Source organism: Chiroxiphia lanceolata, chromosome 4, assembly GCF_009829145.1.
Source record: "Chiroxiphia lanceolata isolate bChiLan1 chromosome 4, bChiLan1.pri, whole genome shotgun sequence".
Classification (NCBI taxonomy): domain Eukaryota; kingdom Metazoa; phylum Chordata; class Aves; order Passeriformes; family Pipridae; genus Chiroxiphia; species Chiroxiphia lanceolata.
The window spans coordinates 44,732,970-44,745,656 of NC_045640.1; the positions used below are offsets into that span (position 1 = coordinate 44,732,970).

Below are 12,687 nucleotides of genomic sequence, written 5' to 3' on the forward strand. Positions count from 1 at the left end.
ATACTCAACCTCCACCTACCCTGTGATTGGAGTCATTAATTACTCTAGTCCCATGAGAGTGATTGTGTGAAAGACATACTGTATTTTATTCTATAATAAAAGGATATGGGGTGGTGGGAGGGATATTAAGAGGCACAGTGTGTGAACCAGGTCCCAGAAAAGAGCATATTTTATCCAGCGTACAGGATATGAGCTGAGTGGTGACCTATCCATTTGTTCAATACTATCTTTTCACTTAATTCCTGCTCAGGTAGTTATTGTTACACAGGTAGTTATTGTTACTTATAAAAGAAAATAACTGTCCCTTATTTAGGGTAATGTGTTTCCTTCTCCCCAGATTATGCATAAATAATTAGGAACCATGTGAAAAATATTTTAGTTTTAAGACTTTAATTTTTAGAAAACATTTTAAAATAATGCTTTCCCTCTTTAAAAGACCTTTGTAAAAGAGCGAAACAAGTTGGGTTTGGGGTTTTCAGTGTTATTCTACATTAGTTAATTCTGTCTTGTGAACAAATGAAAAATGGAATACACTTGTAAGTTATCTTTATCAGTCAGTTTTTGATTTACATTTGACATAGCTTTTCACTTTAGGTCACAATATGCTTGTATATACATATTTATTTTTTCATGTGTAAAGACAAGCCTGAAAATCATGCTCAAAAGATAACCACGTACAAATACTAAAAGAAAATCCCTGATTCTGCACACTTTGATAATGGTTATTGTGGAAAGTATGGCCGGATTTTCATGCTCATCTTCTTCATGGAATACCATGACCCTTTCCAGTTCATCCATACAACACCATCATCTGTACCATGTTTTGCCATATCCCAGCTGTAGGTCCCTCCCCAGTAGTATCTGCCATTGGGGTTGGCTGAGTGGCAGCGGTTGTACCACCATCCACCACCATCTTCTTTGGAGCACTGTTTTCTTGGGTCTGCAGTTGACCTGATGAGGAGGAAAAAATGTGTTGAGAGTAACAGATATCATATAAGCAACAGAGTACATATACCTGCCCATATACTGAAATTTTCAAACCATAATAAACATTTAAACTCCTCTCTGAACTTTCTGTAAAAGCTTGACCATCTCAAGTGTGTGCTACACAGTGCACTTGGAAGGTGAAGCAGCTAAGAAAAAATAGTCAAATTCTAGCTGCATCTCCTTGGGAATGTCATTTTAGTTTATTGATTGATAACTACAATTACTTGCAGTTCATAATGATAATTACAATATCAATGAAATTTAAAGATAGAAAACAATGAGAAATGTATGTCTAATCTAAACAATTCCTTTATTCATGACTATGTAATCAGGTATTAAGCCGAGTTTAGAGATACGGTGCTCAATTATGTACTTTACAACTGAGCTCCTGTCTTCTGAGTAGGCAGAACTTTGTCTCTTAAATGGACATGCTACCTGTCTCTTTCTTCAGGAACCATTACAGGTTACTGGAGAGAGCACCAATATTCCTACTTAGCAAGACAGTGTCCTCAGCACTGCTGCCATCAGTCTCTGACAATGAACATATTGCATCCAGATTTGCTGATTTGTCTACAGTAAGTAATTCATGGAATCAATAAAATTCAGCATGCTTGCTTCTTACTTGGCTGTGGAATGTCACTAATCTAATACACAGTTTTACCTGTCCTTGGCTACACCAAGAGAATTGCATGGACATTTGGCTGCTGGCTTGCAGGGATAAAATATATTTTGAGATATTACAACTAACATAAAATTAGAGAAATATTCTATATTCAGCTCTATTTTTATTTTAAATGTTTAATGTGAGTACATACCATCCATCGTTGTCTCTGTCATAAGTACTGAAGAACATGCCATTGTGAATTGTCATTGTCCTGTTTTCTCCATGCACTTGTGAAGCTCCTTCCATTAGTGCATTGCCTGCATTGCCTTTGTAGTTACTAACTGAAAGCTGATACTTGTTTCCTTCATTCTGTATGGTGAAACCTCCGTAATGAGCTGATACCTTATCACCATTCCAGTCCTCCATTTCAATTAAAACTTCAGTGGGCCCTATTTTGGTAAGCTGGCTGATCTTATCATTTCCAAGCCAATATTCACCTGAGAAGAAACAAGTGAGAGCTCTGTGAAATAGACTTCCCAATATACTTCAAGGCAACTTTATTATTCGCCAATAGGTCTGCTGAAGTGGATTAGTTAATTTCAAGAAAGTCAAAGAGCTTCAAAAAATAGGATAAAACAGTTTCAGTAAGAAGAGCTCTTTGAGTTTCATGCTGTGTGTTTTACCTGGTGTATCACAGTAGTTCTTCCCTCCACTCTTTGCAAGATTTCCAAATCCTTTTTTATATTGATCCCATCTTCTCCCAAAATTAACACTGCCATCCTGGCGGTTCTGAATCAAAGTCCAACCTGCAGGAGCAACAGCATTTACATTAAATTGCCAGTACAAAAGGAGCATCAACCATTAAGATACAGGCCTTCTAACTTCATCTCAGGGCAAGAAGAGCATATGGCTTCCTTGCAGCAGGTCATTCACTGCTTATGAGCTCAGCTTTGCCATTTTTGCTCACACTTAAGTAGTACCTTGCTTCATAAGGAAAGGTAAAAAAAAGTAGAACCCGAAGGAATGCCCTGGTCTTTTGTCTAGCGCATAGTAGCGAGGTAAGAAATGAACCAGACTCTCCTTGTCTGCCCACCTTGTCCATTCTGGCCATACTAAGATACCTACACTATTTATTTCCAGTTTCCTTATAGAAGTATCCTACTGTGCATCAGCAGATGACCAACAAGACCTTCCTGAATGAGTCAGATTTAATTCTCCAGTAATTACAAAAGGTACCACTTGTTTGTATAAAATGCAAATTACTAATTATCTTTTGTATCATTCATATTAATTATTATTTTAACAACATAATTATTTCACACTAACCTCCATTATCTGTTTCCATGTCACAGTATACTCTGTATGGTGTGACGAAAGGATCTGGCTGGATGAGGTACATTTCAGATGTCTCACCTCCCTTTCTGATTATATCCTCACATTCTGCAAGAACAAACCGGAGACTGTTACTGGAAGAGCTGTGAACTTCTCCAACCCTCTTCTTATCCTTTGGTTTGCTGATTGTAAGGGAAAAATTTTAAATATATATATTATTCTATTTTCATTTTGATTTCTGTGATACATCAAGTAAAAGAATCAGGGAAGAAAGAACAATGCACCCCCATTGTTCAGCTTTTCCAGATAGGAATTTCTAGGACTTCAAACTGAGTGATGGAAGACTATATACTTTACAATGAATTTTTGAAGTAGACAAGCTTGTGAAATAAGAATCAACCTTTCTTGACTGAAAAAAATCAAAAGTACAACTATGATAGTCACAAATGTATCACGTCCACCTTACAAAGACCTTGAATCACATATTTCTTTAAAATGCTCCTGGCCACTTGTGAAGACTGATATGGGGTAAGAGGATTTTTGGTCTGACCAATATAGGCACCCATAAAAGTTTTCTTTTTCATCTAGGATCATTTTCCATCTTTCCTGCTCTCCTAATCAATTGCACAGGCTTCACAAACCAATTGACTGATACCTCTATCAGTTTTCACAGTGATATAAATGGGAGAAAAGATGTCATAATAGTCGAATGAGTACCTTTGCCTGAAACCACTGGAATATTACAGGAAACAACACATGGGGAACGGCAGTAGTCCACCTGGGTTGCAATGGCATTTTCCAGTTTTTGGATCTTTTTGTGTAAAGAATCCACAACTGCACGAAGGACCCTGAGGCTAGATGGGATGTTATTATCCAGATTATCCTTTATATAATTATAATGCAATTCCACTTCTGTGTTGTACTGAGAAAGTAAATCCTCATTGTCTAGGAAAGCAAAGAGACGAAAAGCAAATTAGTTTTCAACATATTTTCCAGTTAGGAAATGCAGAGCAATCTGTAAGTATAATTTGAGATGCCACTTCTTTCCTTAGCAGGGAGGAAGGATAGGTATTTCTTTTGCTTAATTTTCTACAGTGTGCAAAAATTATGCAGGTATTCTCAGGAAAGTGGTACATGTATACTGTTTTTTCTTTGCTAGCTAATAGATTTATCAGTGGTGCTATCTTCTGCCAAAGAGCTATAATTCACTTCTTTCTGGGGAACCATGGTGCCAAACCAGAGGCTGGTCATAAATGGATTGGATGGACATAGGAAAGCAGGTAAGGGGGTACACATGACCCTTACATTTAGGGGCCTTATATGAATCTTGCTTTAGTATGAGATCCATTCCTTTGCCTCTCTCAAAGGTTTTTTTAAGATTTAAGAGGACCTGGTCATGGAAACCTGCTTTGCAGGTATTCCACTGTGTTCTTAATTTTTTTTTAAGAAGTCTCACAAACAAGTAACTGTAGGAATTCCAATAAAACTCCAATACCATTTACACTAGTAATTAATAGAAATAGCATACCTTTTCTTTGTTTTTGCCTCTTTACCAGTTTATCTTCTAGAACAGTCACATATTCAAAGAAAGTTGAAGAGCTGTCAGACAGTTTGCTCACTTTATCTTTTAGATCACGAACAACTGGTTTCACATTCTTTTCCTGTTTTAGCAGTGTAGTTCGCAGCTCACATCCTGTGGGACACAGCACTCCCTTAAAAGAAGCAAAAAGGACTGTGAATAAAAGTCAAGATAAAAAAGTTCTAATCCCGTCAGTGAACAACCATACCTTTAAATGCACTGACAAGTTTGTGATGTGAGACCAGATATTTAAGTGTCTAGATAAGGAATCCAGATATTCAACTTGCACAAAGAAGCTGCACTCTGAAGGTTGGGAAGGAGTCTGGAGTCCCTCAGGAGCACACTTTTTTGAAGCTTTTGAGAAAAGCCCTCTCTCTTCACACTGTTTTGATCCCCTGTTTGTTTTTCCCTTTTCTGCACTGTTAAATGTTCACTGTGTTAAGCCACCTGAACTATGACTAAAGCCTGTCAGGAATTACCTGGTACCTGTGCATGTTTTCCTCTCTAACTGGCCTCAGAGAATCAACCACATTCTCTACGCATTGTTGTATGTATCTCTCATGAAATGACCATATGATCCATTAAAAAATTTTCACCTCAAGAAGCTGAGCACCATTGCTTCTACAGTAGGTGCTGCCCCATCAAGGACAGCTGTGTTTTAAAAAGAGATGGGAAATTCTAACATCCTGTGAGAACCAAAATACTCAGGCAGCATGGGACTCTACCACAGCCATGTATTCATTAAGCTTTAGCAGACTTCATTTGTTGGCAACCTCCACACTCAAATTTGCTCTCAGACAGCAGGATGTCTCTCAGCACTGTCACAGCTTGCATTTTCCAGCAGGGAGCACAGGAGGGACCGTGGAATAGACTACTGCAAGGCAGCAAGGTGTGTACTAGATCTCAGAATGCTTGTATGCTCTTCTGTAAGAGCTGGGGCAGTGACTGATGGTAGACTATAATTACATTTTGAAACTAATTTTAAGAAAGACAAGGGAAATTGATTTTTTTTGGTCCCTAGGATTCCTTAAGATTATCTGAAATTGAAGCCAGCACTTCTGCAGAGGGGTATCTGTCCTTAGTAGTTACCTATGCAAAGCCACATGGAAGGGACAGGCTAACCCACAGATACTTCCTTTCCTCATTTATGGTTCAACTCTCATCTTCCCATCTTCACTGTAGGTGGACTCTGTGACTAATCCCATGGACTCTGTGACATTACTTTTCTGAATGCAGTCCTAGCAAACGCAAGCAAAATGGAGAAAAGCTGGACTGCTTTAAATGAACAACTGCCCCTTGATTGTCAGAGAAAACTCTGTGTTGGGTGTACTGGAAGAAAAGGACAGTATGCCACCAGCAGTCTCAACAGGCAGACACCTACCATCTCCTCCAGAGGATGCTTGCAGCCACCAGCATCGGGATAGACGATACGTTCTTTCTTTTCCCCCTTCTTCCCCGGTTTTGGGGGCCGGCGCCGGTATCCAGGCCCACTGATGGGAGGTGCCACAGGTCGGAGCGTGGGGGCCATTTCCCGCCTTTTGTCCACAGGTCGGTGGCCCCGAACGCCCAACACAGGGGTGTCATCCTGCAGAGCCAGGGGGAGAGAAAACTCTCTGAATCTGGGATTGCTACTGTAAAATGGGATGCACAGGGTGGAGGCATCTGTTCAGCACTCTTTAGTATTTTAAACAGCAAAGAAAGCCATGGAGTGGAATGAAAAAAGCCATAACAGAAATATTATAATGATATTATGTAAAAGTCATTGCTATGCCTGCCCTTGTAAGACTAGTCACACTCCCTCTACCTAAATACAGATAAACTAAAAAGTCTTCAAACCTAAGTAAAGCAATATTTCAACAGCCAATTTTAACCAAGGAATAAATTTTCTATAGTTCAGAGACACTGAGCACCATGAAACTTGAAGTAGTAGGATAAAAAAAAAAAAAAAAAAAATTAGAAATCCCTGAGGCTAGGAAGCATATTCCACAGCACATTATCAGTGTCACAGTTTTTTATTGGGCTACAGGAATATTTGTAAGGGCTCAGAAAATCAGGCCACAGTCAAATACATCATCAGGTCTCAGGCCACATGCCAGCTGTTAACTGATGAAATTAGGAAAAGCATTCAATAATATCCCTCAGAGTAGGTTTTCACAGCTCCCTCCGATGCATACCTTCTCCATATCTGCCAGAAATGGGAACATCTAAAAGGTTGAGCAGGGAAAACAGGCCTGGTCCCTAAGCACTTGTTCAAACTAAACCGTTTGAATTAAGAGTTGTTTGAACTACTGAATCAAAACCTATGGCCATCTCCAATCCCACTCAAATTTGGCTGCAAATGACAAACATTTGCAATTATCCAGGATTAGAGGCTTCAAGTGGTTTCAAAATAGGCAGCATAGAAAACACAGAATTGCTGAAAATGATTTAACACATTAATGTTATCAGTAGTCAATATACAGACACAAATGCTGAGACTGTATAACAGAAAATCTGACTGCCCTGACCTATTTAATTTTGCAGGGATTTTTGAACTATAAAAAAAAATGTACCAAGACTCTAAATTGTGTTTCCCAGTAAAATATTTTACTTAAACAAAAATAAATATGTTAAGCCAAGTTAAATATGTTTAGACTGATTGCTCTTTTGTTTAGCAATTGTTACCACTCTGTTTCCAATGTAAAGCTATATGAAGTGGCAGTTTATTTGGTTTTGCTTTTTTTCAATGTCTGCTGGATCACTGTCTTTGAGGCATGACATGATTAATTACACATTTCTACTTCTTTGTACCTAAGACTAATTGTTTGTAACATCATATGTCAACACTACTAAATTAATATCCTTAAATAAATTTGGATACTATAACTAATATGAAATAACTAATCTTACCATCAAACATCCTTCATCCTCTAGAGAAAAAGAAACAGGAAGAAAATATCTCCAAACTCAGAAAATAACTATTGCGCAGTTACATATATAAAGGTTATTTTTGAACACTTCAAGCGGAACAGAACATGCGCTGATCATCTTTTCCCACAGCTTCTAACTTAGCTAACTCACATGAGCTGAGTAAGTCATGCATGCAATTAAATTAAATTAAATTAATTATTAATTATTAATCAATATCGGTATTACAACCTCATCGTCATAGTCAATAGAGCCCTGGGATTTAACGGAGGAAACACAGAGCAGGAACAGCAGGAGCAGTCTCATGGTGCTGGCTTGCTTGAGCAGCTCAGGGACCTTCTCTCAGCAGCAGCTCTGACAGGGAGAGAGGTTCCCTCTGTTCCTATATATATTGGAGGCAACACTGATTTCCTGCTTTGTGGGGATAGGACCAACCCTTCTGAGCAATCACTGTTTCTCTGTTAATATTCAACCTTTCTCTTCCCTGCGTGCCTGGATACATGTTGTTGAGCAATTTCTCTGGATGACCCTTATCTATATGTCCCGGAGACCTCTGTCGATGCTGGCATCAAATACATGTTCAAATTCTTAAAAGTACCTCCTGCTCAGATTACACAAGGTTATCACTTTCTCAAAAATCATGAGTCTTTTAAAATAGCTGAAAAAGTGGACCAAAAAAAAATCATCACATGTCACACTATGATGTTTCCTTTTCTTCTCTCTGTTGAAAATATGAATGTTTCAGAGATACACTAAATTTGAAGTAAACTCACATCATACAGATTGCTACATTTTTCTAAATAGTTCTGATGGTGCCTGTCTGAAGGTATGCAAATCTTTGGGTCTTTTTACATGCAAGTAAAAAAAAAAGTATATTATATTAATTACATTTATAGTTTTGAATTACAACAATTATTTGATCTATTAAAGATCAGATGAATACTGTAAGCATAAACCAACATTATTCAGTTAGTTTTGCCTTGTAGTATTGTAAATGAACTAAAATAATTATATTTTACATATTAGTTTGTCGGTTTCCTTTTTTAATACAAAAACTATATATGTCAAATATTATTTAAATATTTTAAATAATCTTTTAAGAGAATACAGCATGAAGTTACTCAAAATCATAGTGGAACACTCAAACATCCTTTCTGATGTTTTATAAGAGGTTTCATATCACTGCTCATGTTAGCAGAGTTTTCACATTTCAGTGCTTTTATCCTGTGATTTTCTGGTGCATTATAAATGATTATAGTGTACTGAATTAAATAAAATGTGCCAAGTGAGAGCCAGCACACTTCTTTGAAGTCATTCACATCAATAACTAAACACACGAAGGGACGCAAACTGTGGTCTGAACTTCCATTTCAAAGACTTACTCGATGGAGTGGAAGATTTTACGGAAAGCAAAAATAAGAACAGCTAAAATTGATTGGTTTAAGCCCTTTTCCTGTATTTCTGCTGTTGTCAGAATTCTAGTAAACTGCAGAGGTTCAACCTGACTGGTTTAATCATTAAACAGTTTGGACCAAAATCAGCCATGGCTCAAGGAGCTCTAACTCCACTGAATTTGATCTCCTGCATGAGGACATGACCAACACAATTAGATTTGGAAGAACACAAACTTCTCCCTATGGGCACTAAAAAGATCTGTCTAAGGCCAAAGCTGACATCATCAACATGTTATTTCCCCCTATGTATGCTAGCCAAGATATTGTCATTGATTCTAGGCATCTTCTAACCTTAAATGCAGTTTTCCCTCCATGTACCTCTGAGGGAAGTTCAGTAACCCTCATCTTACATGTAAAGAAGGAACATAGTCATTTTGAACCCTTGCCCAGGGCTTTAGTACAGCAGAACTAAAACAAGGTCTCACTAGTCCTCAGCTAGAAACTTAAATTATCCTGGATCAGTTCACACAGATCTTAATTAAATACATTATATTTGTCCAAAATTCATTTTGAAACCATCAACATGTTCTTAAGTAACTTGTGGTGTCCTCCCTCAGGCATTAAGCCCTCTTTGGCTTCCAATGAAGAAGCGTGGCTGTGTCTGTGTAGAGGATGTCAGAGAGTGGATGACAGGGGAAGCCCCAAGCCATCTGCAGAGTCCCAGCATGGGAAACCCCTAGGCTTATTCTGCCTTCAGATGGGATTTCCCCTTTGAAACACAGCCTTTGACCCTCCCAGTTCCAGTACTTTTCATTGGCTTCCCAAAGAGAGTTGAGTGGTTGTGTCTCCCCAAGGATTCACCATGGACAGCATGTGTATGTCATACCACAGCAGGTTTGCAGCTACATGCCAAATGACCAGATGCCCCAGGGCAGGGGCCTTGTCTGCACTGCAAATGTTTTGCTTGGAGACTTTTATCAGCAAAAACAGTCCAAATTTGGAATGGCATACAGAGGATTCTATGCGGGCAAACATACATACATATAGAGAGAAGCATTTTGGCAGCAGAAGGTAACCTGTGTTAGCATCTTGGTTATGAGACGTGATTTTTCTCTCATGCTTACAGCCATTACAGTCAGGCTGACACATTCTAAGGATTGAATGAAGCCTTATGAAGAACCAAAACTATGACTTAGATTTCTTCTAAAAGTGGTATCAAAGAGACCTTATCTTCAAAACAGAACAACCTGCCTTTTCCCCTTCATACTCCCTCCTCCAATTCATGTGGTTAATGAGAACGAGATCCCACAGTTAACGTGGTAGTGATACCACAATACACCTGCTAGAAACTGCAATAATACATCATGGACCTGATGGTGTTCCAGGACACCCCTTTGTACAGTATCTTCTTACTAAAAAGGCACTTACTGGCAGAGGTGTGTGTGTGCTTTGAGGAATGACTGTTTGCTTGCTGCCCCCTGTGTTTGCTGTGCCAAGGTGTCTGCCAGTGAGGCAACTCTTTACACAAACCTCCTGTCCTCAGGAGAGTCGTGGTCACCGGATCACGGCTGAATGTACCCCCGAGGTGGTCTTGGGAAACAGAACCTTTTTGGCTGATGGTGAGCTATAGTGTTTACTAATTTTAATTTAAAAATAGCTGTTGATTTAGAAATGTCCTTTTAAACAACTAGTGTTGTAATAGTGTCAGCCTATGAAAAGAGTATTGTAAACCTAAATGTTCATCTCTGCTGTGACGAACACCCTCATTTCTTATTTGTTTTTACCGGTAGCAAATACTACTTCAAATGTTTCTCATAAATGATAATCAATTCTGTCTCCATGTTCTGGGAGCAAGCAAGTTCTAAAACATTAGTAAGTGGGCCTTAATACAACACTAAAAGCTCATGCAAATTACTAGTCACCTTCTACAAAGTAATATTGGTAAAGAAGTACAAATTTTGCTATTTTCAGAATTGCAGCTGTAACTGACATGCAAGAACACATCCAGAAGCCACATATAACAAAACTAATAAAGTGCATATTCTTATTAATATTACTGACATGATTTATTGAAGTTTCAGGACTAAATTTCAGCTTAGACCTTCTAGAAAAAAAATTATTACAAAGATTAGTTTGTCCTCTGATTTTCTAAAGCATTACAAGAACACCAGGAAACAAGTTGAGATTATAAATTTCCAAAGTGAATGTTTACTTGTAAAAAATGAGAGACAGTACAGCAAATATAGGGCCAGGTGAATTCTAATAATAATAGTTATAAACAGCATAGTCAAGTTTTCTGGCTAAATATAAATGGAGATTTTTTTTTAATTTGCTATCAGAGCCTGTATTTTAAATTTGGTTTCCCTTAAAAAGGCAGTAAAATAAGCCTGATTTCTTTCAACAGACAATAGAAAGGAAACATCTATGTCACTCTGTATGTTGCCAGATGTTAGCCTTTAAACCATTTCCATGCATCAAATCCACCAGTCAACTGACTGATCAACAGGCACATGCTACTCTGTGTGTAAACTCCAAAAAAAAAAAAAAAAGACAAACCTGTTTGAAATCCCTTACCCCCCAAATCTCCCTTCAAATGTTGTGTATCTTCAATCTAACCTCACCAGCCCAAGAGGACATAACAGGCTTGCCCCATTTTGACACACTGCCCTGTGGAGTTTGCACTCCAGGTTGCACTTTAAGCAAAGACAGGTGATGCTCCCCCTCCTTGAGATGTTGTGCTGACCTTTACTAGAGGCTTTGAAATCCAGCAGGGATTGCCAGCATCACCAGAGTGACTACCAAAACAGGTCGTCACGTTAAACACAAACGCTGGATGGCTGGGCTTTAAACCGAGCTGGCAATACTCTGCACCGATAGTGACACAAAGTAATTGACACCTTTCCTCCACCTCTACCCACACCAGGAACTGGGGGTCAAAGACGCTTGGAGCACATTTCCATCACTGTATCTTAAAAAGCTAAATATAAACCACCAATGCAGCCATGAGAAATGAGTCACCTGCAGAAAAGACATGGTCGTTATGTCAAGCAGGCAATTTTTGTGTCAGAAAGAATCGCAGGCTAATGCTGTCCTGTGGCAAATACAGAGGTTTGAAACAACTGGTGTTCCACTGGATTACTTTTAGCCCAAATCAGTTTGTGAACTGTTCACAGCTCAGGTATGCAGACAGACTGAGTAAGTGGCTGGTATAGTGGTAAAGAAGAGCATCATGATGGTGTGACTGCAAAAGATGTGCTTGCCAAATCCCAGCTACTGCTAGAGAGGACAAGACTTCCTGAATTTAAGAGCAAATGAGTATATGTGAAGTACGCAGGTGCCTATTTGCAATTTGCAGATGCATTTGGTTATTCTCCTTATGAAGGGAAATGAAAAATCAGGTGAATATCAGGATACATTTGGAACAGAACTGTAACATCTGTCCTTTCACAACCTACTCTTTTTGCCTTGAGATGCAAGGGTTGCCAGCTCGTTCACATGCCTCAGTCTCCATCAAAATGAGGTCCTCTGGACCTAAACTAAATATACTTTTCCCAAAAGACCAGCTATAATGGCTAATACCCCATATCGCACCGGTTCTAAACCGTGTGGCTTTATTCTTGAGAATTTACGAGGAAAAAAAAAAATGCCTAAAAGCTGTAGCTGCACGATCTACCACAATTGCAACAAAAGCCGAGAATTTCTATAAAACCGGGCTGACCAGGGCATACTCAACCCCTCAGGGTGAGGAAACAGCGCACACGTGTCACCCGCCCCGGGGCTGGCACCGACGCCCCAGACGCCTTTCCCAAAGCTGAGCACCGCCCTCTCCCGGCCGGGCCCGGCCCCGCAGCGCTGCCCCGGGAGGGTCCCCCAGAGCGGGGCCG

The 12,687-nt window shown here is 39.1% G+C and overlaps 1 protein-coding gene across 1 annotated transcript; it reads right to left on the minus strand.

The window, feature by feature from the left end:
• Nucleotides 1-529: 529 nt before the first annotated feature.
• On the minus strand, nt 530-7,784 carry FGB (fibrinogen beta chain). The gene is made up of 8 exons (XM_032685679.1): nt 7,641-7,784; nt 5,884-6,087; nt 4,452-4,635; nt 3,641-3,868; nt 2,918-3,031; nt 2,275-2,397; nt 1,803-2,088; nt 530-951 (listed from the first exon to the last, which is right to left on the minus strand). The coding sequence occupies exons 1-8, from the start codon at nt 7,713-7,715 to the stop codon at nt 723-725; spliced, it is 1,443 nt and encodes a 480-aa protein (XP_032541570.1). The 5' UTR covers nt 7,716-7,784; the 3' UTR covers nt 530-722.
• Nucleotides 7,785-12,687: the final 4,903 nt, after the last annotated feature.

What these genes read in the sequence shown, in the direction of transcription:
- FGB (XM_032685679.1), bottom strand. Translation starts at nt 7,715, where the DNA reads ATGAGACTGCTCCTGCTGTTCCTGCTCTGTGTTTCCTCCGTTAAATCC. An exon ending in AGCATCCTCTGGAGGAGATG is followed by an intron (nt 4,636 to 5,883) that starts GTAGGTGTCTGC and finishes GCTTCTTTTAAG; the next exon opens with GGAGTGCTGTGTCCCACAGG. An exon ending in TCCAGTGGTTTCAGGCAAAG is followed by an intron (nt 3,032 to 3,640) that starts GTACTCATTCGA and finishes TTGTTCTTGCAG; the next exon opens with AATGTGAGGATATAATCAGA.